Source organism: Dipodomys merriami, unplaced genomic scaffold (genome assembly GCF_024711535.1).
Source record: "Dipodomys merriami isolate MVZ:Mamm:240054 unplaced genomic scaffold, mDipMer1.0.p SCAF_13, whole genome shotgun sequence".
Taxonomy (NCBI): domain Eukaryota; kingdom Metazoa; phylum Chordata; class Mammalia; order Rodentia; family Heteromyidae; genus Dipodomys; species Dipodomys merriami.
The window spans coordinates 41,636,110-41,663,963 of NW_027202604.1; the positions used below are offsets into that span (position 1 = coordinate 41,636,110).

The 27,854-nt window shown below is 64.1% G+C and overlaps 1 protein-coding gene across 2 annotated transcripts; it reads left to right on the forward strand.

Annotated features, from left to right (window-relative positions):
• On the forward strand, window positions 1-27,413 carry LOC138824868 (podocalyxin-like protein 2). Of its 2 annotated transcripts, none has more exons than XM_070019272.1 (8): window positions 1-80; window positions 7,372-7,623; window positions 11,312-11,949; window positions 13,830-13,904; window positions 23,184-23,331; window positions 23,539-23,600; window positions 26,445-26,624; window positions 27,096-27,413. In XM_070019272.1, the coding sequence occupies exons 1-8, from the start codon at window positions 11-13 to the stop codon at window positions 27,291-27,293; spliced, it is 1,623 nt and encodes a 540-aa protein (XP_069875373.1). In that variant the 5' UTR covers window positions 1-10; the 3' UTR covers window positions 27,294-27,413. The 2 variants fall into 2 exon arrangements, with proteins under 2 accessions (XP_069875373.1, XP_069875374.1); XM_070019273.1 differs by having other exon boundaries at window positions 26,423-26,624; window positions 27,096-27,186.
• The last annotated feature ends 441 nt before the right edge of the window (window positions 27,414-27,854 follow it).

Consider the following 27,854-nt stretch of genomic DNA (forward strand, 5'->3'; position numbering starts at 1 on the left):
ACGCTGCACCATGGCCCGGCCGCCGCGGGCCGCCCGGCCGCCGCCGCCGCCGCCGCTGCTGCTGCTGCTGCTGGCCGCGGGTGAGTGCGGCCGGCCGGCGGGCCGCGCCGAGGGCCGGGCGGCGGCGGGCGCCCGCGCTGGACAGCTCCCGCCGCAACAAAGGCCGCGCGGCGGCGCGCGTGGCCGGCGGGCTGCTGCCGGGGCGGGGCGCGGGGCGGGCCGGGGGAGCGCGGGACGCGGGCGCGGCCGGACCGGTCTGCCGTGGCCCCCGCCCCGCGCCCGCGGCAGGTGCGCGGTGGTTCGCGGTCTGCGGGAGGGGCCCGCGCCGGGCGGGGGCGGCGGCTCCACCGAGGCCGCGGGGCCCGCGGGGCGGCCGGGCCGGGGTCGCGGAGGCCGCGGGGCGGCCGGGCCGGGGTCGCGGAGGCCGCGGGAGGCCGCCCCGCGCCCGCAACTTTGTCAGAAAGGACAAAGGCCTGTGACAGCCGCGCCGCCGCCAGGGCTGCGGGAGCCGCGGGCGCGGCGGGCCCCCGCGTGCGGTGAGAGGGCCCGGCCTGCGCGGCCGGCGGTCTGCGGCTGCGGCGCGGGTCAGGCGAGGACGAGGCCGCCCCGCCCCGCCCCGCGCCCGCCGCATGCGGGGGAGGGGGCCGCGGACGCCCTCCTTGTCATCATTCCCCCCCCTTCCGTCGTCTTCCGGACACATGGGGTCGTGCGTGAGGGGAGGGTGCGGGGTCGCTGCGGGCATTGGCAGCACCGCGCGGGAAGGTGCTCACCAGGACCAGCTGGGCGCAGGCGAGAGGGATGTGGAGGACCCCACAGGACCCCAGAGGTGGACCCCAGAGGACCCCCCCCCGGATCCCAGAGGGAAGACCCCACAGGCTCCCAGAGGAAGACCCCACAGGCTCCCAGAGGAAGACCCCACAGGACCTCAGAGGGAAGACCCCACAGGATCCCAGAGGGAAGACCCCACAGGCTCCCAGAGGGAAGACCCCACAAGCTCCCAGGGGGAAGACCCCCCAGGATCCCAGAGGGAAGACCCCCCCAGGATCCCAGAGGGAAGACCCCCCCCCCAGGATCCCAGAGGGAAGACCCCACAGGCTTCCAGAGGAAGACCCCACAGGACCCCAGAGGGAAGACCCCACAGGATCCCAGAGGGAAGACCCCACAGGCTCCCAGAGGGAAGACCCCACAGGCTCCCAGAGGGAAGACCCCACAGGATCCCAGAGGGAAGACCCCACAGGACCCCAGAGGGAAGACCCCACAGGACCCCAGAGGGAAGACCCCACAGGACCCCAGAGGACCCCCCAGATCCCAGAGGGAAGACCCCACAGGACCCCAGAGGAGGACCCCACAGGCTCCCAGAGGAAGACCCCACAGGACCCCAGAGGGAAGACCCCACAGGCTCCCAGAGGGAAGACCCCACAGGCTCCCAGAGGGAAGACCCCACAGGCTCCCAGAGGGAAGACCCCACAGGCTCCCAGAGGGAAGACTGGGAAGACCCCACAGGACCCCAGAGGAGGACCCCACAGGATCCCAGAGGGAGGGCCCTACAGGATCCCAGAGAAGGATCCCACAGGATCCCAGAGGGAGGGCCCTACAGGATCCCAGAGATCCTCCCTCTTGTGAATCCTGTGAGATCCTCCTCTGTGAGACTCTCACAGAGAGGATTCACAAGATCTCAGAGGGAGGATCCCACAGGATCCCAGAGGGACGTCTCACAGAGAGAATCCCACAGGAGAGAATTGTGAGGCCATGCCGACGTGGCAGGGAGATGTGTCCTGGCTACAGTCACGAGGTCCCGGTGGCAGAAGCCCAGGGAGAATGGTCAGGAGGAGACATGGCCCTTGTTTGTCCTGTGCTTGCCCTGCACAGACTTCATTGGTGAGGACAGGTTTTCCCAGGAGACATGGATAAAGGATCTATGTAGCAGGCACAGGAGGACATGTCCACGGTGGACATGGGCCTGCCTGTGTCCTTGAGCACCCAGCCCTCTTTGGGAGATCTGCTGTTTCCTTGTGAGATGGTCATACCAGAACTTTCCTGTAACGTCAGTGAAAAGCTGGTCCTGAGGCAGATTGCAGCCAGAAACCCTCCCTTCTCTTCCCCCTGCTCCTCCTGCTCCTCCTGCTGGCCCCGTCACCCCTCTGCCAGGAGGGCACTGGCTGGGCCTGGGTCTCACAGTGGAAGCCCTGGGACAACCTGTCAGCAGAGCTGCTCTGACTCGTACGGCACAAACGCGAGTGTGTGTGTGGGTGTGTGAGCGCGCGTGCAGAGATGACAGGGTTGTGTGGCGCACGGGTACGGGTGAGTTGTGTTGTGGCTGACGCTCACGGGTGGAGGCTGCCTGGCGCCTCTACACCTCCTTCCCTTGCTAGGGTCTTCAGGGATTAGGAAGATGAAGGCTTAAAAGCTGCTGGCTCAGAGTTGGGCGCCAGTGGCTCACGCCTGTCATCCTAGCTACTCAGGAGGCTGAGATCTGAGGATGGTGGTTCAAAGCCAGCCAGGACAGGAAAGTCCATGAGACTCTTACCTGCAGTTAATCACCAGAAAACTGGAAGTGGCGTTGTTGCTCAAAGTGGTAGAGTACTAGCCTTGAGTGAAAAAGTTCAGGACAGCACTCAAGCCATGAGTTCAAGCCCCACGACCAACCCAAAAGAGTTGCTGGTTTGGGGAGCGCTGGGTGTGCTGCTGACCGTGGTAATGACCATGCTAATGCCTTGGGCAGTCTGCAGGGACTGAGGGGACAGAGGAGGGAAAACAGGCACATTACAGGAGTCTGGCTTCCTTTCTCAGCCCCCTCCCCCGCCGGTGTCAGCTGGCTTGTGGGCCTCTTTTCCAAGTTCTCTGGGATCAGAGTTTCCTTGAGGATGACCCCTCACCTCTGCCTGTGCCTTCTTTTCCTCCCCCCTCCCTTGGGGGTGGTGAAGCAACAGGAAATTATATAGAGAAAGAAAATAAATCACGGGAGAGATGAAAATCTGAAATTTAAAGCCAGGTGGAGTCTCAGATGAGGCAGATTAATTATTAAGCACAAAAATAATGACATGCAGAATGCTTGGGGCTCAGCTACAATTTCGGTGTCATGCTTTACAAGGCGCGTGTGAGAAGTACCTAAATAATTACCATTGCCAAGGTCTCGGAAACATCTGCTCTATATAAAGACAAAACCCATCCTCACAGGAAGAATAACTTCAAAGAAAGAAAACCGTTCACTGGAGAGTGAACGGAAGGCCGGGAAAACGCTAGGTTCCTTTTTCTCAGCAGGATTTCAAGGTCTTTGTTAACAGGAGAGGAAGACAAAGAGGGAGAAAGAGAGGTTTTGGGGAGTCTGTGAGTTGCAATTTGACCATCAGGGAGAGTCTGGAAGGATGGAGGCTCCCACTGGGTACGGGGATGTTGGGGTGCTGCAGACCTCAGCTCCCTGCCCAGACCCCACTGAGTAAAAAGCATCTGTCCTCCAGACAGGGCCTGCACAGCCTCTGCTGGTCACACCTGAGTCCCAGGAGCAGCTCTGGGGAGCCGGACCATGGCCTAGCTGGCCGTGTGCGTTTCATCCTCCTGTGTGCTTATGAGGTGGAACTCGGGGTTCACTCTTTCCTAACCAGGCTGAGGGAACATCTTCCCCAGCACCACCTCACGGTGGTCTCGGTGCAAGGCTGTGCAGGCCCCCTGCCAACCTGTGCGCTACGCACTGCATAACCATCTTGTCGCCTGCGGGAGTGAGCATTTCCAGGTTCGTTCTTGTGCTTTGGCTCCTTGCCATCTGCCCTCCCTGGACCTGGGGTGCCGCCCGTGCAGCTGGACAACTGCAGCCACAACGCCACTTCTCATATTCTGTAATTAATTGGAGATAGCTTCATGGAATTTCCTGCTTTGAACTGTGATCCTCAAATCTCAGCCTCCTGAGTAGCTAGGATTACAGGGTGAGCTCCCAGATCTCAGCTTGCCTCCTTCCTTCCTTCCGTTACGGGGCTTGAACTCTGGGCCTAGGTGCTGTCCCTGAGCTCTTCAGCTCAAGGGCTAGCACTCTACCACTTGAACTACAGCACCACTTCCCAGATCTCAGCTTCCGAGTAGCTAGGATTACAGGCATGAGCCACCAGCGCCTGGCCATGGATCCACTTTTTTTTTTTTTAATAGGGAATACTAAATAAAGACAGCGAATGGAAGAAATACTTCCAGACAGAAATAGGAATGAAAGGGGACTTGGTGGTGAATACGTTGGGATCCCCTGGCAGGGGGATGGATTCCTCCATTCAGAGTCTGGTGTGGACTGGCTGTGGAGCCCTGGAAAGGATGTTAGAAGGAAGGGGCGTCTTCTGGCCTTCAGCATGTGTTTCCTTCTCCAGGCCTGAAGTCCCATGAAATATCTAAATATTATTTTCTCATATGTGTGTGTGTGTATGTGTGCGTGCGCGTGCGCATGCATGCGTGTATGCGCAGTCATAGTGGTGGTGGTGCTACCTGTGTTTGAACTCAGAGCTGTGACGTTTCCAGGCAGGTGCACTCCCGGAGCTGTGAATCCAGCCTGCATGTCATCTTTTATGTGTCATTTGGAGAAGGTGTCCAGCCCACTGTGATCACGGATCGATTACATGTGGTTTTGACCAAGCGTGGTCTATATAAATAACCTAGGGTACTTGAAGCCTTTGTTAATTCCTGTACACTCACTATTCAGCTCACTGGATGTGGAGAAGCCCAGGTCGGCCTTGTGGTAAATACGTGTGATCTCTGCCTCCCCAAAGAGCAAGGTGAAAGGGACTGTGCTTAATCTAAGTGAAGAGGGAGATTTGTAGAAAGCTGGTATGTCTCAGCAGAAGCTGAAGCAGAAACAAGGTCCTGGAAGAGTGCTTGTGGTGAAGCTTCCTGAGTGGTCGAGCCATTGTTTTTTGTGTCCTCGATACCACGGCTCTCCAGGCTCTGCCCCAGGGTGGCTCTGTGACAGGCCGGTGACCCTTGATCTTGGAGAAGGGCGCTGGCACCCGGGCGGGGGCAGGCAGGAGAACAGGAGGCAGGCCGGAGAAACAGGCCCTGAAGTAGAAGGAATAGTAAGTGCAAAGACCCGAACGGCAAAGGAGGGCCTCAAGTCCTGGAAATTGCTAGAAGCTCCAAGTTTGAGGCATGGGTGAGGGTGTGGAGGGGATTTGCTGGTAAAGAGCTTTAAGGCCTTAAAGGATCTGGCTCAGTTGCTGGGTGATGAGTGCCTAGGACCAGCTCTACCTTGTAGGTTTCCTGAGCTACAGACTGTCCAGCAATGCGCTCGTCACACCCGGCAAAGGGCAGAGCAGATGTGCCAGCCAGCACCTGGGGGCCGGACACACCTGTGGCGCCTGTGAGGAGGAAGGAGCCGGGGCTGGCGGCCGTCCCGAGCCAGCTCCTTGCTCCCAAAGCCCATCTCCTCAGCCCTGGCCCTGCGAGGGGTGAAGGAGGCTGCTCTGCTTGACTGGAAAGTGGGTTGCTGGGGAGGCTGCCCCGTGGGACGTGTCCCCTCCCTGGCGATGGGAACCCACGTCCGGAGGCCCAGCGGGATTTGCGCTGTCCTGGTGTGGCTGCTCCTCTTGGGTCTCCCCAGGGGCCGCAGAGTGGCCGCCACCACGCCTCAAGGCTTTGCTTTCATCCTGCTCTCCGCTGCCTGCAAACCCGCAGGAGACTTGTCTTATTTATTTATTCTTTATTGGCGGTGCTGGAATTTGAACTCGGGGCCTATGGCTTGCCAGGCAGGTGCTCTACATTGCAACTGTGACACGGAAGTTCAGTCCCGATGATACAGAGAAGCTGTGTTTTCAGAGGCTGACTTGGGAGTCTTTATTAGAAAGCCGGCCACTGCAGGTGGAATCCTGTCCCAGACCCCTGCAGCCCAGAAAGTAGCTTGCACAAGGCTTTGAAAGACAAAATCCACCTGTGTGGGATGGGGCCCTAAGCCCAACAAAAGTAGACGTCTCGGGGGCAGGCCCTCTGGAGCAAAGCGTGCCGGTCGTGGGGCTGCCGGCGGGCCGGCGTGGGGCTGCCCTGAGCCTGGCCTTGGGTGGTGCACGCGTGCAGAGGCCTCCTGCCCGTGCGTGCTCCCTGTTTTCTGAGATGCTATGCTGTGGTTTCGCAGGGACGTTGCGTCTTGCCCCTGCCAGCATCAGGCCTCCTACCTCGTGGCCGTGGGGACGGCACTCAGATGCTCAGGACGCGGTGCCCTGAGGGCTCGCTTGCACCCGACACCACTGAGGTGCTCCGGCACCGCGGGCGCCCTCTCCCTACGGCAGGGCGCACCTTCTGCCTTTCAGGTGGAGACCCAGGCCCAGGCGCCCGAGGGTCTGTTCAGAAGATGGGTAGCAAGTCCGAAGTGACAGACAGGACCTTGTCTGTTCTCCACCAGGGAGGGTGGAAAGAAAGGATATGGTGCCACCTTTCATTTGTTTGCCAAGTGTGGGTTTTTGAATTCTTTTTGTTCATTTGTGGCTTTGCTTTGATACATTCAGAGAGAGGATCCAAAGTTTTAAACGAATATGTCAAAGGACCTATGGCCTTGTGTGGGGTTTTGTTGTTTTTGTCAGTCGTGGGGCCTGAACTCTGGGCCTGGGCGCTGTCCCTCAGCTCTTCAGCGCAAGGCGAGCGCTCTACCACTTCCCACAGCCCTCTTCCAGTTATGGTTTATTGGAGATAAGAGTCTCCTGGAGTTTCCTGCCCGGGCTGGCTTTGAACCGTGATCCTCAGATCTCAGCCTCCCAAGTAGCGAGGATGACAGGCGTGAGCCACCGGCGCCCAGCTCTTGTGTGGGTTTTTTTTTTTTTGTGTTTTGTTTTTTTGTCGGTCATGGGGCTTGAACTCCGGGCCTGGGCGCTGTCCCTCAGCTCTTCAGCTCAAGGCGAGCGCTCTACCACTTGAGCTACAGCGCCACTTCCGGTTTTCTGGTGGTTTATTGGAGATAGGAGTCTCACGGTCTCTCCTGCCCGGGCTGGCTTTGAACCGCGATCCTCAGATCTCAGCCTCCTGAGTAGCTAGGATTACAGGCGTGAGCCACCAGCGCCCGGCTTCTTGTGTGGGTTTTTAAAGACAGTATTCTGGGTTCTGTGCTGCTGAAGAACAAACCAGGTCTTTGGAGCGCTCTGGGCGGGCTTCGGCCTGGGAGTGAAGCTGGCGCTGGTCCTGGTCCAGCGGCAGCCAGGCTGGGCTCGGAGTGCGCGCCGGGGGAGCGGAGCCCCCAGGTGCCAGTCCCCGAGCTGTCTCCTCCCCTCTGCCCTTGCCACGTGCAGGCCTGGCAGCTTGGCCCTGTGCGGTGCAGGCGGCGCCCGGGCTCTCCCGGCGGAGCCCCAGTCTGCTTCTCTGCGCCCGGGGCCGTGGTCCTTGCCCGCATCTCTCAGTGTCCCCTCTTCCTCTGTGCAGGAGTGTCCCTGGGCGCCTGTGCCCCGGGCACCGACGAGCCCAGCCCTGAGGGCCTCACCTCCACCTCGCTCCTGGACCTGCTGCTGCCCACCGGCCTCGGACCGCTGGAGCCAGAGGAGCCCAGCGAGGCTCCCGGCTCCGGCCTTCCCAGCGAGGACAGCGAGGAGTCCCGCATCCTGCAGCCCCCACAGTACTTCTGGGAGGAGGAGGAGACGCTGAACGGCTCCGCCTTGGACCTGGGTCCCACTGCAGGTAGCACGCACGGGGCACGGGCCGGGGCGGGCGGCTTCCCTCCCAGCCCCTGTGCTCCCTGGACTTTACCACGCAGCTGCTCACCTGTACGTCAGGCCGAGTCTGGGACCGAGTGTTGGGTGAGCTGCCGCAGCCCTGGGCCGGCCGCATGGCGGGCCAGTGTCCCTGAGTACCAACCGCTGTTGGGTGAGCTGCCGCAGCCCTGGGCCGGCCGCATGGCGGGCCAGTGTCCCTGAGTACCAACCGCTGTTGGGTGAGCTGCCGCAGCCCTGGGCCGGCCGCATGGCGGGCCAGTGTCCCTGAGTACCAACCGCTGTTGGGTGAGCTGCCACAGCCCTGGGCCGGCCGCATGGCGGGCCAGTGTCTCCTGAGTACCAACCGCTGTTGGGTGAGCTGCCGCAGCCCTGGGCCGGCCGAGTCTGGGCCAGTGTCTCCTGAGTACCAACCGCTGTTGGGTGAGCTGCCGCAGCCCTGGGCTGGCCGCATGGCAGGCGGCGTGCGTCCTGGCTAGCGCGCTTTCCCAGGGCCAGGAAAGGCGGCGGCGGCGGCGGCGGCGGCAAGGTCCCCTGGGGGCTGTTTCATGTGCAGAAGATGTTCTGCTTATTGGGCTTTTCCTGATTACAGAAGGAACGTGTGAACATTGTAGAACATCTAAACAACAGAAAAATAACACAAGAAGGGAATAGAAGCAACTTTTGCCTAAGAGTAAAAGGTTAATAGCGCCAGGCACCCGTGGCTCACGCCACAATCCTAGCTGCTCAGGGGGCTGAGATCTGAGGATCGAGACTTGAAGCCAGCCTGGCAGGAGAATCCCTGAGACTCTGTCTCCAGTTAACCACCAGAAAGCCAGAAGCGGAGCTGTGTAGGATAGTGTGTAGGCTTGAGTTCAAGCCTCTGCCCCACCCCGCCCCCCCCACGTGTGCGTGCACACACCCCCCAAATAATAAAATAAAGGGTCATTGCTTGTCACAGTTTTGGGGCAGTGCTGTTCGTCACTGTCACCGCAAGGCCGGGACCGTGAGGGCGCCTGTTAATCTGTGGGCTCCCGTACCGTGCGGTGTCCTTGGGGCCCCGTCTCCCAGCTGAGCTTATGCCGGGCCTGGCCTGGCCTGCCGCTCACAGCTGATGCCTGCCCTGCGGCTGGCCTACAGGCGTGCACCACGGTGCCCACTTGTGTGTCTTTGGCTGAGATGGGTCTTGTGACCCTGGCACCTCCATCCTCTTAAACTCAGCCTGCAGAGTAGCCGGGACCTCGCATGAACCACCACCCCGGACATTGCTTTGTTTTGCATTTCCTTTTTGAGCTGTGCGCTTCTTGATTTGACTTGACTTTGTACATAACTGATCTGGCCGTCCCTGGCTTAGTGTGTGGTGTGAGAGGGCAGGCTCTTCCGGTAGGCGGGGGGGGGGGGGGGGGGGGGGAGCTGTGTGCCTGGGGCCTCCTGGGCCAGTGGACATCCAGAGGTGGCGGCGCTGGCTCTCGAGCCGACGGCAGCTCAGGGCTGTCCGCGGCCGCCTGCCGCGCTGTCTGAGGCTCTTCTCGCCAGGCTGGAGCCCCGAGTGTCTGTCCTCACCTGAGAGCCTGCGTTCCGGCCGTGAGCAGGACGCTCAGGAGGCCCCGGGGCCCTGTCCAGGCGCCTGGCAGGCGATGCAGCCACCAGGCTGGGGCTGAGAGGAGGAAGGAGCCCATTTCACAGGCCCCCTTCTGGAGAGACGGCTCTGCCACTGGACGGCCGGGAGTCGGACCATGTGTGCCTCCTGCAGCGCCTGCGCTGTGGTCATCTTGGCAGAGCCGGGAGGGAGGCTGGCAGGGGCTGGCCGTGCCCAGGCACGTCCCCTCCACACGCCTACCGACCTGGCCAGACCCGTCAGGTGCAGTGCACAGAAGCTGGTTCAGCTCCAGCTGTGGAGGCCAGGGCCTCCAGCCTGGGCCTCTGCAGGGAAGGGCAGATGGGCCAGCATGCACGCGCACCGGAGGAGAGCAAAGCCTGGGACCCGACGGGCCTTCCTCCCTTCCGCTGCCTGCCTGCCTTCTCTTCTGCTCCCTTTTGCCTCCCTCCCGTCCCTCTTCCCTCCTCCATCCTCCCGTCTTCCTGCCTGGGAACTCATGCTGTCTGCCTCCACCTCCTGAGGACTTAGCGGACAGACTTGGGCAGTTCTAGGTTTTCGTTGCTGCTGCTTTGAGACGGGGTTTTACTATGCTGTACTGCCCAGGCTGGCTTTGAACTCCTGGGCTCAAGTCAGCCCACCAGCACAGGATGCAGTATCACTGTGCCGGGGTCCGGGGCTGGCTTTGTGTTGGGCTGGGCCTGCTGTGGGATGGCCGCCCAGAGTTGGCCGAGGCGCGTGCCCCCCGCAGCGGTGGGCTGGCGCCCACAGAGTCAGCTGATAGCAGCATGGAGAACCCTGCGCTTGCATTTGTTAGGCTAGCAGTAATACCAGACTATGAACATTTTAAACACAAAAGAACTAATTTTAGCTGGGCGCCGGTGGCTCAGGCCTGTCATCCTAGCTACTCAGGAGGCTGAGATCTGAGGATCACGGTTCAAAGCCAGCCCGGGCAGGGAACTGTGAGACTCTTACCTCCAGTAGAAAACTGGAAAGTGGCGCTGTGGCTCAAGTGGTAGAGCGCTCGCCTTGAGCTGAAGAGCTGAGGGACAGCGCCCAGGCCCAGAGTTCAAGCCCCACGACCGACAAAAAACAACAAAAACTCTCAGGGACACTGGTGCTCACAGTGCCACGCCGTCTTCCTGGGTCCCTTGTGCGTCATCTTCTAGTGACAAATCACTTTTTTTCCTTTTTCTCGATCGTGGGGCTGGAACTTATTTCCTGGGCACTGTCCCTGAGCTCTTTTGCTCAAGACTAGTGCTCTACCACTTTGAGACACAGACCACTTCTGGCTTTTTGAGTAGTTAATTGAAGATCAGACTCTCACAGGGACTTTCCTGCCCTGGCTGGCTTTGAACCGTGATCCTCAGATCTCAGCCTTCTGAGTAACTAGGATGACAGGCATGAGCCACGGGGGCCTGGCTCACTATTTTTATTAATATGAACAGTGCTGGACGCAGGGCCCGCGTGTGAAGCAAGTGCTCTACCTCTGAGCCACATTCCTAAGCCCCAAATGAGTTCTATCATCAAAGGGAAATGCTTGCCCTCCCCCCAGCCTCGTTCCCCACTCCTCCCCTGTGCTCCCCGACATGACCACGGTCTGCTTTTGCCGCTCCGTCTCTGTGAGCATATTGGGGTTCTTTAGAAATATTATGCAGGTGGGGTACAGAGGGGGTGCAGTCATGTCAGGCACATGTCCTTGTGGACACGGTCGCCCCTTCCCTCCCGCTCTCCCAGGTTTTCCCTCCCAGTGTCCCAGTTTCCAATGTCGTGTCCAGTGAGTGCGAGTGCCACTGCTGCTTCTGTTGCCCTTTGTCCCTCCATTTCTGTGCCTCCCCTTACCTGCCCAAAGACAGATAAATAGGACAGAGACGGCAACGAAGAGAGAAACCCTTGAGTTTCTCATTCCCGGAGTTCATTTTGCTTTGTTGTTTTGTATGATCAGAGCTCGGAAGGCCCCGTGCCTTGTGTTCCTCCGTTGGAGGCTGTGTGAGGCTGGAGTCCCGCGGGCTCATCCGGGCGGGCTTCCTGTGCGTGGCCAGAGCGCCGCTCACGGGTGAACTCTCGTCTCTGCCCTCAGACTACATTTTCCCAGACCTGACGGGCAAGGCGGCCTCTCTGGAGGACCCCGACCTCCCCTCCGCTCTGCCCAAGATGAGCCTGGCTGAGCCTCCCTGGCATCTGCCTCTCCAAGAGGAAGAGGAGGAGGAGGAGGAGAGGGAGAAGGAAGAAGTGGAAAAGGAGGAGGAGGAGGAGGAGGAGGAGGAGGAGGAGCTGCTCCCTGTGAGCAGGTCCCAGGAAGAAGCCCCGACGCTGGCCACCTCTCCCAGCACCACCGGCCGCAGTCAGGAGGATCCCGGGGACCAGGCCGTGTCCCAGGCCGAGATGGAGAGCACTGTGCAGCCCAGCTTGGCGCCGCCCTCAGCCACCCCAAGTGCAGCGTCCCCGGAGGGTCCGGACATCACCGGTCGGGAGGCCGGGCCTGGGGCAGAGCTCCAGGCAGCCCAGGAGGCGGGCGCCGGGGCCACCCCCGGGACCGCCGGGACGGGGACCTGGCCTCCCCCCGCAGGAGGCGGGGCTGCACCACCCACAGAGGGCCCCCGGTACCCTGGCACTCCAGCCTCCTTCCCGCCCACCCCCCAAGACTCAGACCCGGCACCTTCTTCCGCCGCCCCGAGGCAAGGAGACCCCAGCCGGCAGCCCTGGGACTCGGCCCAGGTAAGCCCCGCACCAGCCGCTGCCTCCATGGTGCCCCTCCTCCCTGCCCAGATGGGGGGGGGACGGCAGGGGCAGAGGGCCTGGGGTGTCGGACAAGGCCTCACAGTGGCTGCGAAGCCTCCGGAGACGCTGCCGCCAGCCTGGCTTCCCTCGGTTCAGGCCCTGCCTCATGCTCCCACCCGCGGCCCCTGCTCACACTCACACACACTCCAGTCAGTGTGTGCCCAGAAAGGGAGGGGAGGGGAGGGAGACCCCACATCATCAGCCCGTGTGCCTGGCTGAACAGCAGACCAGCCCTCTGAAGCCTGGATGTTGGACAAGTCCCAATCCCTGGGTACCTTGCTTGGCCTTCCTTCTCTTCTCTTTTGCCTATGCTCTGGAAAGAGATACTAACTCCCAGCTACTATGGGGCAAAGACCAGGAGGAGGATGGTTCCATTATCTGAAGTTAGTGAGACCCTTACAGCTCAGTTAATAAGGCACATGAAGTGGTGAACTCTGTGATCCCAGTACATGTTGTGCCTTCAGGAGATGGGGGATCAGGGGGTGAGCTGGGCCTGGAGATGCAACACTCCGTACCCAGAATTCAAACCCCAGCACTGCCACACACACACACGTGCACACACACACACCACACACGGACACACACCACACACGGACACACACCACACATGTACGCACACACACGCGCGTGCGCACACACCACATGCACACACACCACATGGACACACCACACGCACGCGCACACACCACACACACACATACACACCACACATGGACGCACCACACACACGCGCGTGCGCGCACACCACACGCACACACACGCGCACACAACACACATGCACACACCACACCCACACACACCCACACATACCCACACACACACCACACATGGACACACACCGCACACACACGCACCACACACGCGCACACAACACACACAACACACACACGTGCGCACACACCACACGCACATACCACACATGGACACACACCACACGCACACACACACATACCCACACACACACGCCTGTGCACACACCACACGCACACACACACATACCCACACACACACCACACACGGACACACCACACACGGACACACCACACACACACGTGTGCACACACACACCACACGGACACACATGTATGCACACACGTGTGCGCACACACCACATGCACACACACCACACGGACACACACCACACGCACGCGCACACACCACACACACACACATCCACATACACACCACACATGGACACACCACACACACGCGCGTGCGCACACACCACACGCACACACCACGCACGCACACACACGCACCACACACGCGCACACAACACACACACCACACACAGACACACCACACGCACGCACACGCACGCACGCACCACACACGCGCACACGCACACGCCACACGCACACACCCACACATACACACACACCACACACGGACACACCACACGCACGCACACGCATGCACGCACCACACACGCGCACACAACACACACGCACATACCACACACACACATACCCACACCCACACCACACACGGACACGCCACACACGCCACACACGCACACACCGCACGCACACACCACACACCGCACGCACACATGCACACACACACACACATGCACACACCACACACGCACACACCACACATGCACATCACACATGCACACACACCACACACACGCTCATACCACACACACACACCACACACATGCACGTACACGCACACACCACACACACGTCTGCAGCCCTGGACTTGTCAGCCTGGCACAGCAGGGGCAGAGCCCTGCAGACCCAGACCCACTTCCCTGCCCCCACCCTCCCTCCGGGGACGCCCCCTCAGGCCTCCTTTGTCTCTGCTCACAGGTGATCTGCAAGGACTGGAGCAATCTGGCTGGGAAGAGCTACGTCATTCTGAACATGACAGAAAATGTAGACTGTGTGAGTGTCCTGAAGGCGAGGGGCTGGCGAGGGGCCTGGCCCAGCCAGGGCTAGCCATGGCCATCCCGAGACGGTGCTCTCCTGTGCTCAACCGTCTAAGACCTCCTCCCCCCTGCCTCTCCTTCCCTCCCTCCCTCCCTCCCTCCCTCCCTCCCTTATTCCCTCTCTCCCTCCTTTCTTTTTTTTTTTTTTTTTTTTTTTTTTTTTTTTTTTTGTCGGTCATGGGGCTTGAACTCTGGGCCTGGGCGCTGTCCCTCAGCTTTTCAGCTCAAGGCCAGCGCTCTACCACTTGAGCCACAGCGCCACTTCCGGCTTTTTCTGCTTATGTGGTGCTGAGGAATCGAATCCAGGACCTCATGCATGGAAGGCATGCATTCTGCCACTGAGCCACCTTCCCAGCCCTCTTCCTTTCTTTCCCTCTTTCCTTCTCTCCTAGTACTGGGACCTGATCTCAGAGCCCCATGCTCGAGAGCTCAGCTTTTCAATTCTCCAGGCTGACAGGGTGGGCTTGTCTCTGTGGGCAGTATCTTAACTCTCTGGGCATATTCAGCTCTGCTTCTGGAGACAAGGTCTTCGTTGTTGTTTATGCTCAGGCTGGCCTTGAACCCTTGGGCTCAAGTAATCCCCCTGCTTTAGCCTCCTGAGTTTGGGGACTACACCATGCACTACTGTGTCCCATGGAGTCTTCTTGCGAAGTTGTTTTCACTGTCAGTGTGGTAATGCACACTTATAATCCTGGCACTCAGAAGACTGAGGCAGCAGGGCCACAAATTCAAAGCCAGCCTGGCCACTCAGACTCTTTCTCAAAAAAAAAAGAGTTGCTTTCTCCCTGTGGGAGTCACTTGGCCAGTGGTTCACTTTGGCTCCGCTCTTCCCTGTGTCCGCTCTGCACTGTCTGCCGGTGTCTGTCCTTCCCTGTGTCCGCTCTCCGCTGTCTGCCGGTGTCCGCTCTTCCCTGTGTCCACTCTCTCCACTGTCTGCCGGTGTCTGTCCTTCCCTGTGTCCACTCTCTCCGCTGTCTGCCGGTGTCTGTCCTTCCCTGTGTCCGCTCTCCACTGTCTGCCGGTGTCTGTCCTTCCCTGTGTCCGCTCTCCACTGTCTGCCGGTGTCTGTCCTTCCCTGTGTCCGCTCTCCGCTGTCTGCCGGTGTCTGTCCTTCCCTGTGTCCGCTCTCCGCTGTCTGCCGGTGTCTGTCCTTCCCTGTGTCCGCTCTCCGCTGTCTGCCGGTGTCTGTCCTTCCCTGTGTCCGCTCTCTGCGCTGTCTGCCGGTGTCAGTTCCTGGCCAGGCCAGCTAGAGCTGTGAGGCATGTGTGGCACACCTGGTATTCCAGCCACGCTGAGGCACAAACAGGAAGACCGTGTGACCTGCTTTGAGCACCGTGAGGGGGCCTTATCTGAGAAACAAGGAGAGTAAAAAAGGGCTGGAAGCGTGGCTCGAGTGGTTGAGCACCTGCCCAGCAAGCACAGGCCTTGAGATCAATCCCCAGTTCTGGAAGGGAAAAAAAGAGTTTTGATTGTGTTAGGCAAGGCCTTCGTGCCGCCCCGGCCCTCGCCTGGCCCGGCCCGGGAGCTGGGGGGGCGTCTGGGCTAGGGGACTGACCCCTGGAAAGGGTGTGCGGGCTGGGGCCGAGCTGGGCGGCCGGTGGCCCGTGGCCGTGCCCTCCTGCGTCCTCTGGCTCTCTCAGGGACCCTCTGCTGCCGCCTGGCCGTGCTCGGGCTTGAACTTAGGGCCTCTCACTTGGTAGCAGGCTGTCCACTCCCAGGGCGGCCTCCAGCCCTCTGGGCCCTCAGGAATAGGCAGCCAGGACTGGTCCAGCTCCGGTCCACCAGGAGCAAGGCCTGGGGTTGGGCACCAGCTAGGGGAGAAAATGAAAGGACAAGAAAACTCGACAGCAGTCCCTGCTGGGGAAGTACTGTCTGCCAGCCGCCGTCGCAGAGAGCGGGGTCCGGCCGGCCCCGGGCAGACTTTCTGCTCCTGATTCTGGGTTCTCACCCGCTGGCAAGCCCCAGGCAGGAAGCAGCCGCGGCTCTCCTTGGCTCTCCCCATTCTGCCTCAGGGTCCGGCCGCTGGGTTTGCTTCGTCAGGAAGCTCTGCCTGTCCAGTGTCTGTCCCCTCCTGTGCGTGAGCCTGTCCAGTGTCTGTCCCCTCCTGTGCGTGTGCCTGTCCGGTGTCTGTCCCCTCCTGTGCGTGCGCCTGTGTCAGTGCGCGTGGCGCAGACCATCTGCTCTCCACTGCCATTGGGCGGGTAGGGGGAGGAAGATCGGCAGCGTCCTAACGGGTGGGTTTTAGCCAGACAGTGTGCTGTAACTCTTACGGATGCCCAACACCTCGTAGAAACACCAGTGAGAGCTTGGGAAGTAGCGCTGTGTTCTTTCTGCTACCCTGTTAGCTGAGAGCTGCCTTGTTTCCTGGTCTAGTAAGACATTCGGTTCATTCCCCCCCGCCAGGCACCTGGGACCCCGAATTCTCCTGCATGTGTGCTGCCTGCTCTCGGGTCCTGCGGTCTGCCTGAACAAGAAAGGGGGAACTTAGTGTGGTTCTGTCCCGAGGCAACATGGATATTAAAATGCAGTTACTCTGTCTGCCCTGGTCTTGTCTTCTGTGTTAATCTCATTTCATACCCAACATCTTTGCTGTGGTTATCAACACTGTTTTCAAGGCTACCACCTCCTTATACTAAGAAAACCCAATTTACCGTCTAACCACTTGAGTTAAGTGTATTCCTTTTGGTATGAAACGCGGCTGTCCTTGAAGCTGTGTCCACTAGCAAGGCCCTGCTCCCCCTCCTGGCCCCTGGCCTCCGCCATGCTGTTAGCCATCCCGTGTCCGTGTGATCGTACCACATTTGTCATCTTGTGTCTGGCTTTTTTCCCTCCGCATGTCAGCCTCAAGGTGTTTGTGTTGTGGCTGGTGTCACAACTGCCTTCTCCCTTAAGACTGGAGAGTGCGCCCCTGCCATCCGTTCATCCGCTGAGCCCCGTGTCCTCGGCTCTCGGGAGAGGCCGGGCTGCTCAGCCTTCCGGTCTCTTGGGGGAGCCCCGTCCCAGCTGCCCCGCGGCTCAGGCTCCCATTCCCACAGCTCCAGCACACAGGGCTCCGGTGTCTCCACACCCGCCCACTGTTCGTAAACCAAGGCCATCTCCACAGCCTTGCGGCGATCAAATGAGCCCTGAGAGGCGGCGTCTCTCCCCCGGGGGAGCGTGGGGGGGAGCGGTCATCCATGAGGGTTTACCGTGTTATCAATCGTCATGCGTAGCTGGTGCCTGACCTGCTTTGTCAGTAGGTTGGTGTTTTGCCTTCTGCGACTTGCCCCACCTGCAGCTCTGCTCTGGCCCAGCCTCCTCCTCCCCGCGTGGATCCTTGTGGGCCAGCCGTCTGTGGCTGACACACCTGCGCCCAGTCGTAGGGCGTCCCCTGGCTCCTGGCTCCGGGAGATGTGCTCTGTTGCTCAGGGGCCTGAGGAGAGGTGGGGTGTGGGGGAAGGGAGCGAGTGGCAGAGGGGCTGCCCTCTGGAAGCTGGAAGCAGAGGGGAAGGTGGGCGAGGCCCCAGGGCCCCTCCAGGCTGGGCCCCTGACCACTTCCAGCAGTGCCACAGGGCCTCGGTGGGCGCTCAGGACCACGCCATGGCCACGCCCCTCCCCTCGAGGAGTCTCAGCCAGCACAGGTGTGAAAGTCTTGCATTTTCTTGCATTCTTTTCTGTAGTGTTTTTGGCTGTAGTTTCAGACTTACAAAAGAATCCTGTGGCCGGGCGCTGGTGGCTCACGCCTGTCATCCTAGCTACTCAGGAGGCTGAGATCTGAGGATCACAGTTCAAGCTAGCCTGGGCACAAACACCTGTGAGACTCATCTCCAATAAACCACTAGAAAACTGGAAGTGGCGCTGTGGCTCAAATGGTAGAGTGCTAGCCTTGGGCTGAAGAGCTCAGGACAGCACCCACGCCCAGAGTTCAATCCCCACAACCAACCAAACCAAAAAAAAAAAAAAAAAAATCCTGGTTCACCACATTTTAGCTGTGCGCACATATGTGTTTTGGGGCTTGAACTCAGCCTGAACGCTGTCCCTGGGCTTTTTCACTCAAGGCGAGTGCTCTAGCAGCAAGCCACAGCGCCACTTCTGGCTCTTTGGTTGGAGATGACCACCGTGATTCTCAGATCTCAGCCTCCTGAGTAGGATCACAGGCGGGAGCCAGCAGCGCCCAGCTTGTTAGCATTGTTTTCAAATCATTTGAGAAAATCTTGGAACTCATCCCTCCCTTTTGCTCCCCTCTAGAATACTGGTTTGTGTTAACTCAGGAGTATCTTTGTAGATAACCATAGCAAACTTATCAAAATCGGGAAATGAACTGAGGTGCCCGCCCACCCCATGGCTTCGTTTGCATTTCACCAGCGCGTGGGCCTTCTTGTTCTAAATCATAGGTGTGTCCATCTTCAGCCTGTCTACTCACTTCCTCAGACTTTGTGATGTATTTGAAGAGAATAGGAATGCAAGATGGAGCGATATGGAGAAGCATCAGCTTCACCAGCTTGGAATCTACCTGAGGCTTCACAGGACACTGGGAGGGAGCTGTGTGGAGAGCGGAGGCAGAAAGCAGTGGAGCCAGAGCGTCTGGCTTGGAGTTCCAGAAGTCGAAGCAGCCCTTGCCTTAGAGACCCAAGGGTCCGCAGCTTTCCCCAGCTTACCACGAGACCAGCTCGTGGCCATTTAGTGAGAGCCACAAAGGCCCGCGCACCTGTGCAGAGGGCTGGGTTGACACCTCGAGGAAAGGGCCCAGGCCACGGAACACTCCAAGAGCCCAGGCCACGGGCACGCTCTCACCAGCACCCAGGCCACAGAACACTCCAAGAGCCCAGGCCACGGGCACGCTCTCACCAGTGCCCAGGCCACAGAACACTCCAAGAGCCCAGGCCACGGGCACGCTCACCAGCACCCAGGCCATGGGCACGCTCTCACCAGCGCCCAGGCCACAGAACACTCCAAGAGCCCAGGCCACGGGCACGCTCTCACTAGCGCCCAGGCCATGGGCATGCTCTCACCAGTGCCCAGGCCACAGAACACTCCAAGAGCCCAGGCCACAGGCACGCTCACACCAGGGCCCAGGCCAAAGAACCACCAAGAGCCCAGGCCATGGGCACGCTCACACCAGGGCCCAGGCCACGGAACACTCCAAGAGCCCAGGCCACAGGCACGCTCACACCAGGGCCCAGGCCACAGAACACTCCAAGAGCCCAGGCCACAGGCACGCTCTCACCAGTGCCCAGGCCACGGAACACTCCAAGAGCCCAGGCCACGGGCACGCTCACACCAGTGCCCAGGCCACAGAACACTCCAAGAGCCCAGGCCACGGGCACGCTCTCACCAGGGCCCAGGCCACAGAACACTCCAAGAGCCCAGGCCACGGGCACGCTCACACCAGGGCCCAGGCCACAGGCACGCTCACACCAGGGCCCAGGCCACAGAACACTCCAAGAGCCCAGGCCACGGGCACGCTCTCACCAGTGCCCAGGCCATGGGCATGCTCTCACCAGTGCCCAGGCCACAGAACCTCCAAGAGCCCAGGCCACGGGCATACTCACACCAGCACCCAGGCCACGGAACACTCCAAGAGCCCAGGCCACGGGCACTCTCACCAGTGCCCAGGCCACAGGCATGCTCTCACCAGCACCCAGGCCACAGAATACTCCAAGAGCCCAGGCCACGGGCACGCTCTCACCGGCGCCCAGGTCACGGATACACACCAGCGCCCAGGCCACAGACACACTCTCCAGCGCCCAGGCCACAGGCACGCTCACACCAGCGCCCAGGCCACGGGCACACTCACACCAGGGCCCAGGCCACGGACACGCTCTCACCAGCGCCCAGGCCATGGACACGTTCACACCAGGGCCCAGGCCACGGACAGACACACCAGCGCCCAGGCCACGGGCACGCTCACACCAGCGCCCAGGCCACGGGCACACACACCAGGGCCCAGGCCACGGACACACTCTCACCAGTGCCCAGGCCATGGACACGCTCACACCGGGGCCCAGGCCACGGACACACCAGCGCCCAGGCCACGGACATGCTCACACCTGGGCCCAGGCCACGGACACGCTCACACCAGCGCCCAGGCCACGGACACGCTCACACCAGCGCCCAGACCACGGGAACGCTCTCACCAGCGCCCAGGCCACAGAACAAGAGCCCAGGCCACGGGCACGCTCACACCAGGGCCCAGGCCACAGGCATGCTCTCACCAGGGCCCAGGCCACGGACACACACCAGGGCCCAGGCCACGGAACACTCCAAGAGCCCAGGCCACGGGCACACTCACACCAGGGCCCAGGCCACGGGCACGCTCATACCAGGGCCCAGGCCACAGGCATGCTCTCACCAGTGCCCAGGCCACGGACACACACCAGGGCCCAGGCCACGGAACACTCCAAGAGCCCAGGCCACGGGCACACTCACACCAGGGCCCAGGCCAGGGGCACGCTCACACCAGGGCCCAGGCCACGGGCACACTCACACCAGGGCCCAGGCCAGGGTCACGCTCACACCAGGGCCCAGGCCACGGGCACACTCACACCAGGGCCCAGGCCACGGGCACACTCACACCAGAGCCCAGGCCACGGGCACGCTCACACCAGGGCCCAGGCCACGGTGCTCTCCCTGCCCAGCTCTGGGGTCAGCCATTTCTCCAAGGAGCCTTGGTTTCTTCTGAAACCAGGATCTGGGCTCCAGGCAGTCTGGCAGCAGGGGTGTCGGCATCTTTGAGAAGGACTGTGATCTAGATCTGCCCCCTTCCTGCGAGAGCCCCCTTGCAGCCTGACAAAGACACAGGGAACTTTAGTTCTGTATTTCTAGAAACTTCAGTCCCTTTTCCGTGGGACATGCAGTTCTCCGGGAGCCTTGGCGGAGCATACCGTGGCATTGTGAGCCTGGGCGTGAGACCTGGGACTGCGTCTGGCACTTGCCTCCACCCTCTTGGTGGTGTTGGGAGGAACTGGGGCTCAGAGGCACAGCGCTTTGCTGAGGCCTCAGAGCTGACAGGAAGGACAGGCACGGCCACAGCGTGGCTCCCTGACAGCCCTCAGCTCCCAGCTGATGATGGTGGAGGGCCGCGCGTGGTGGGGAGCCGGGTGGCTGCACGGGGACAGCCACAGGGCGGGAGGGCCGCGGGGCGGGAGGGCTGTGGGGGGGTGGGGGGAGGAGGGCCGTGGGGCGGGAGGGCTGTGGGGGGGCGCGGGGCAGGAGGGCTGCGGGGGGGTGGGGGGAGGAGGGCCGCGGGGGGGGGCCGCGGGGCGGGAGGGCCGTGGGGTGGGAGGGCCGTGGGGCGGGAGGGCCGTGGGGCGGGAGGGCCGTGGGGCGGGAGGGCCGCGGGGGGGAGGGCCGTGGGGCAGGAGGGCCGTGGGGCGGGAGGGCCGCAGGGGGGGAGGGCCGCAGGGGGGGAGGGCCGCGGGGGGGAGGGCCGCAGGGGGGGAGGGCCGCAGGGGGGGAGGGCCGCGGGGCGGGAGGGCCGCAGGGGGGGAGGGCCGCAGGGGGGGAGGGCCGCGGGGGGGAGGGCCGCGGGGGGGAGGGCCGCAGGGGGGGAGGGCCGCGGGGGGGAGGGCCGCGGGGGGGAGGGCCGCGGGGGGGAGGGCCGCAGGGGGGGAGGGCCGCGGGGCGGGAGGGCCGCAGGGGGGGAGGGCCGCAGGGGGGGAGGGCTGCGGGGGGGAGGGCCGCAGGGGGGGAGGGCCGCAGGGGGGGAGGGCTGCGGGGGGGAGGGCCGCGGGGGGGAGGGCCGCGGGGGGGAGGGCCGCAGGGGGGGAGGGCCGCGGGGCGGGAGGGCCGCAGGGGGGGAGGGCCGCAGGGGGGGAGGGCCGCAGGGGGGGAGGGCTGCGGGGGGGAGGGCCGCAGGGGGGGAGGGCCGCGGGGGGGAGGGCCGTGGGGCAGGAGGGCCGTGGGGGGGCATGGGGGGGCACGGGGCGGGAGGGCCGCGGGGCGGGAGGGCTGCGGGGGGTGGGGGGAGGAGGGCCACGGGGGGGGGCCGCGGGGGGGAGGGCCGCAGGGGGGGAGGGCCGCGGGGCGGGAGGGCTGCGGGGGGTGGGGGGAGGAGGGCCACGGGGGGGGGCCGCGGGGGGAGGGCCGCAGGGGGGGAGGGCCGCGGGGGGTGGGGGGAGGAGGGCCACGGGGGAGGGCCGCGGGGGGGAGGGCCGCAGGGGGGGAGGGCCGCAGGGGGGGAGGGCCGCAGGGGGGGAGGGCCGCGGGGGGGGAGGGCCGCGGGGGGTGGGGGGAGGAGGGCCACGGGGGAGGGCCGCGGGGGGTGGGGGGAGGAGGGCCACGGGGGAGGGCCGCGGGGGGGAGGGCCACGGGGGGGGGCCGCGGGGGGGAGGGCCGCAGGGGGGGGGCCGCAGGGGGGGAGGGCCGCGGGGGGGAGGGCCGCGGGGGGGAGGGCCGCGGGGGGGAGGGCCGCAGGGGGGGAGGGCCGCGGGGGGGAGGGCCGCGGGGGGGAGGGCCGCGGGGGGGAGGGCCGCAGGGGGGGAGGGCCGCGGGGGGGAGGGCCGCAGGGGGGGAGGGCCACGGGGGGGGCCGCGGGGGGGAGGGCCGCGGGGGGGAGGGCCGCGGGGGCAGTCGGCACCTGGTTCAGGCAGCGTGGACCGGCCTGCCGCCCCCCAGAGGACACAGGAGAACGCAGGGCCCTGCGGGTATCCGGGCAGGTGAGAGCCCGCACAGCAGCCAGCCTGGTGGCCTTTGGAGCTGGCATGGTGACCAGGGAAGTGCTCACTAGCCTGGGCCGCAGCAGAAAAGCAGAGATTGGGAGTGCCGCAGGCCCTGGTGGCCATGCGTGCAGAGACCCGGGCAGCTGGGAGAGGGCCTGCCCGCCCTCCAGAGCGGCTGCTCCCACAGCAGGCTGGACTCACCCCCGGCCAGCCTCTTGTTTCTGGTACACATGACGAAACCGTACCTGTGTACAGAGGAAGTCTGCAAGCGGGCCATCCCCCTGCCGGCGGCCCCTCTGCCCATTAGGGCGACGGGGGCCAGCCCGCGTCTGCCCACGGCTGCAGAGGCATCTGGGTTGTGCCCAGGACCTACTGTGTCCAGCCCCAGCCCAGCCCCCACACCAGCAAGTCCCAGACCTACCCCTGGCTCCACGTGGGGGTCTTGGGGAGCCCAGGCCGCCTCTGGCCAGAGCCGAGAGCCACGGTGGAGGTGATCTTGGAGTTTCCGCTCCCCGTCAAGCTTGGGCTCGTGGCCATCTCCAGCACTGACCGCGCCGGGGCGTCCGGCCGGTCCTGAAGCAGGCCTCTCCATGCAGGAGGCGTTCCGGCGGCGCCGGGGCCTGCGGCTGCTGGCGCTGGTGGAGGAGGCGCTGCCCGGCCGGGGCCGTGGCGCCTGGCGCATCTCCCTGAGCAAGCCCAGCGAGAAGGAGCAGCACCTGCTGATGACGCTGGTGGGCGAGCAGGGTGAGGCGGGCTGCCGGGCGGCCGGGGATCGGGCCGGGTGCTGTGGGGGGGACCGGCTGGCTGGCCGGCGGAGCTGCAGGAGCCGCATGTGTTCACGCCTGCCCCACGTGCTCCCCACTGAGGGCTGTGATCCCTGGGGCTTCAGTGGGGGAGGGGGGGCTGGCGTCCCCTGGGGCCCTGTCTGCTGATGGTGACTTTGTCCCCTAGGGGTGGTGCCCACCCAGGACGTGCTCTCTGTGCTGAGCAGCATCCGCCGGAGCCTGGAGGAGGTGAGTGGGCCAGCCCTGTGCGTCCACAGCCGGCCCGGCCCGACAAGCGCGGGCTCTTGGGACAGGTGTGCGCTGCCGGGGCCGAGGGCGGGGCGGGGCCTGAGGGGTGGAAAGTGGGCCGCCATGGACATGGGAATGCCCAGGGCAGGGCTGCGGGACAGTTACAGAATCTCCAGCCTGGCCCCAGTCCCAGCTTGGAGACTGGGTTGGGCTCCGATCTCGGGGGCCTGGGCCTGGCCCCCGCAGAGGCCGGGCCCCACAGCCTTTCCATTCTCACAGCTGCTACCCTGACCCGAGCTGTCTGGTGTGTGTGCACCAGTCCTGGGGAGATAAGGGTCTCATGACTTTCCTGCCTGGGCTGGGTTTGAACCGCAATCCTCAGATCTCAGCCTCCTGAGTAGCTGGGATGACAGGTGTGAGCCACTGGACCTAAGCAGGAGTGGACGGCCCTCCTTGCTCTTGGGGGCCTCCTCACCTGCCACAGGCCAGGGAGGCACCATTGTTCTCAGTAAATACCACGTGCACAGATCACTCCGTGCAGCCCTCAGTCTCCAGCAGGCTCCTTTGGGGGCGGGGGCTGGGGGGGAGAGGCGCGCTCCCATAGAGCCTGCAGGGGGGAGGGGGGAGGGGGGAGCGCTCCCATAGAGCCTGCAGGGGGGAGGGGGGAGGGGGGAGCGCGCTCCCATAGAGCCTGCAGGGGGGAGGGGGGAGGGGGGGGAGCGCGCTCCCATAGAGCCTGCAGGGGGGAGGGGGGAGGGGGGAGCGCGCTCCCATAGAGCCTGCAGGGGGGAGGGGGGAGGGGGGGAGCGCTCCCATAGAGCCTGCAGGGGGGAGGGGGGAGGGGGGAGCGCGCTCCCATAGAGCCTGCAGGGGGGAGGGGGGAGGGGGGAGCGCTCCCATAGAGCCTGCAGGGGGGAGGGGGGAGGGGGGAGCGCGCTCCCATAGAGCCTGCAGGGGGGTGTGGGGGGGGGCGAGCGCGCTCCCGTAGAGCCTGCAGGGGGGAGGGGGGAGGGGGGAGCGCGCTCCCATAGAGCCTGCAGGGGGGTGTGGGGGGGGCGAGCGCGCTCCCGTAGAGCCTGCAGGGGGGAGGGGGAGGGGGGAGCGCGCTCCCATAGAGCCTGCAGGGGGGTGTGTGTGCAGGGGGGGAGGGGGAGGAAGCACGCTCCCATAGAGCCTGGGGGGGAGGGGGGCGAGCACGCTCCCGTAGAGCCTGCAGGGGTGTGTGTGTGTGTGTGTGTGTGTGTGTGTGTGTGTGCAGGGGGGGAGGGGGGGAGCGCGCTCCCATAGAGCCTGCAGGGGTGTGTGTGTGTGTGTGTGTGTGTGCAGGGGAGGAGGGGGGAGGGGGGAGGGCGCTCCCATAGAGCCTGCAGGGGGGAGGGGGGAGCGCGCTCCCATAGAGCCTGGGGGGGGAGGGGGGCGAGCACGCTCCCGTAGAGCCTGCAGGGGTGTGTGTGTGTGTGTGTGTGTGTGTGTGCAGGGGAGGAGGGGGGAGGGGGGAGCGCGCTCCCATAGAGCCTGCAGGGGGGAGGGGGGAGGGGGGAGCGCGCTCCCATAGAGCCTGCAGGGGGGAGGGGGGAGGGGGGAGCGCGCTCCCATAGAGCCTGCAGGGGGGAGGGGGGAGGGGGGAGCGCTCCCATAGAGCCTGCAGGGGGGAGGGGGGAGGGGAGAGCGCGCTCCCATAGAGCCTGCAGGGGTGTGTGTGTGTGTGTGTGTGTGTGTGTGCAGGGGGGGAGGGGGGCGAGCACGCTCCCGTAGAGCCTGCAGGGGTGTGTGTGTGTGTGTGTGTGTGCAGGGGGGGAGGGGGGAGCGCGCTCCCGTAGAGCCTGGGGGGGGCGAGCGCCTTTGCATTGCCTGGGGCTGCTGAGGGCTGAGGGTCTTCGTCTGGGAACACGGGTGTGCGGGCAGTGTGGACACCCGGGCTGGCTGACTGCCTTGTGCACGCCGGTCCACTTCCACTCCTTGCATCTGGGCGTTTTGCCCTTCCAGGTTCTCAGTTCACACTCACTTGGCTCAAAAGCATGCTGGGTCTTTGGTAGAGTATGGAAGTGGGTAGAGTTGGCGTGTTGGTAGGTGACTAGCAAAAACATGACGCCTGCTAACTTAAAAAACGAGAGCCGGGCAGCAGTGTCTCTTGCTACTCAGGAGGCTCAGATCTGAGGATGAAGGTTCGAAGCCAACCTGAGCAAGAAAGGCCATGAGACTCTCCAATTAATCACCAAAAGTCAGAAGAGGTGCTGTGGCTCAAGTGGTTGAGCACTAGCCTTGAGCAGAAAAGCTCAGGGACAGCGCAGGCCCTGAGTTCAAGCCCTAGGCCTGGCACCAAAACAGATAAAACCTGGAGAGACTTGCTGGGAACATACAAGCGGTTCAACAAAACTGCAGAGGCCAAAGCCAGATCTCAGAAAGGGGTGCAGTGCACCCTGGCCTGCCCAGCCCGCAGGCCCTCCTTGCCCCCCCTTCTGCTGGTGCGGGCCTGCCTCAGGGCCTGTGCTGGGAGAGGGAGGCCGGAGAGGCTTGCTGCTCTGCGTTCACGGTGTTCCGGGGTCTCAGCAGCCAAACACAAGCACTGTGCCCTCACCCTGAAGGTGCGGGCTGGGGGGGGCTCTCTCTACTTAACCGGGGCCCCGCCCAGTGGGGCTGTGGCCAGCAGCTTGGGGTCCATGTGAGTGGAGTGAGCACCAGGCAGGGGTGTGGGGTCAGCGGCAGGGAGGGCTGGGTGCCAGCCCGGCAGGGGTGGGGGTGGGTCCAGGCCCCAGGCCTACCCTGTGCCCCAGTCCTAGTTCCTCCCGAGCCCGGGGCAAGGTGCCCCCCCTCCGGCTCAGGAACTTGGCCCCTTGACCCCAGATTGGAATCCAGAACTACTCCACCACCAGCAGCTGCCAGGCGCGGGCCACCCAGGTGCGCAGCGACTACGGGACGCTGTTCGTGGTGCTGGTGGTCATCGGCGTCGTCTGCTTCCTCATCATCGTGCTGGGCCTGCTCTACAACTGCTGGCAGCGCCGGCTGCCCAAGCTTGAGCGCGTGGTGAGCGCGGCGGGCCGGGCCGGGCGGGTCTCCGGGGTGAAGTGCTCGCACGGGCCCCGCCGCAGCCGGGTGCGGGGTGCGGGGTGCCGGGTGCGGGGTGCCGGGTGCGGGCGGGTGCCCGGGGTGAAGTGCTCGCACGGGCCCCGCCGCAGCCGGGTGCGGGGTGCGGGGTGCCGGGTGCGGGGTGCCGGGTGCCCGGGGTGAAGTGCTCGCACGGGCCCCGCGGCAGCCGGGTGCGGGGTGCGGGGTGCCGGGTGCGGGCGGGTGCCCGGGGTGAAGTGCTCGCACGGGCCCCGCCGCAGCCGGGTGCGGGGTGCGGGGTGCGGGGTGCGGGGTGCGGGGTGCGGGCGGGTCTCCGGGGTGAAGTGCTCGCACGGGCCCCGCCGCAGCCGGGTGCGGGGTGCGGGGTGCGGGGTGCGGGCGGGCCGGCCTGGCTCGCGCTCAGCCCCAGCGGCCTCTGGGTCCCCGCAGGCCCACGGCGAGGAGCTCCGCTTCGTGGAGAACGGCTGCCACGACAACCCCACGCTGGACGTGGCCAGCGACGGCCAGACGGAGGCGCAGGAGAAGCAGCCCAGCCTCAACGGCGGCCCCGGGGGCTGGAGCGCGCTCATGGGCGCCAAGCGCGACCCCGAGGACTCGGACGCGTTCGAGGAGGACACCCACCTGTGACGCCTGTGACGCCCGCGCCACGCCGCACCCGCCCGCCCGGCCCCGGCCCCGGAGCCGCGCCCGCCGGGGCGCCGCCCGCTCGGACTCCATTAAAGCCGCCCGAGACCGCGTGGGCCTCTGCTTGACGCCTCCTTCCTGCGTCCCGGGGGCGGGGCCGGGCGGCCTTCCGGGGGCGATGGGCGGGGCCTGGGGGTCCTCAGGGCGATGGGCGGGGCAGGGGTGGTCCTCCGAGGTGACGGGCGGGGCCTGGGACAGTCCTCAAGGCGGTGGGCGTGGCCCAGGGCGGCCCTCCAGGTGAAGGGCGGGGCCAGGGGCGGTCCTCAGGGTGCTGGGCGGGGCAGTCCTCCGGGGTGACGGGCGGGGCCTGGGACAGTCCTCAAGGCGGTGGGCGTGGCCCAGGGCGGCCCTCCAGGTGAAGGGCGGGGCCAGGGGCAGTCCTCAGGGCGATGGGCGGGGCAGTCCTCCGGGGTGACGGGCGGGGCCTGGGACAGTCCTCAAGGCGGTGGGCGTGGCCCAGGGCGGCCCTCCAGGTGAAGGGCGGGGCCAGGGGCGGTCCTCAGG

Bases quoted from the DNA above. Each gene is read 5' to 3' on its own strand.
- LOC138824868 (XM_070019272.1), top strand. From the start codon at position 11: ATGGCCCGGCCGCCGCGGGCCGCCCGGCCGCCGCCGCCGCCGCCGCTG. The intron at 13,905-23,183 runs GTGAGTGTCCTG...CTCTCCATGCAG, and splicing joins TGACAGAAAATGTAGACTGT to GAGGCGTTCCGGCGGCGCCG. The intron at 23,332-23,538 runs GTGAGGCGGGCT...TTTGTCCCCTAG, and splicing joins GACGCTGGTGGGCGAGCAGG to GGGTGGTGCCCACCCAGGAC.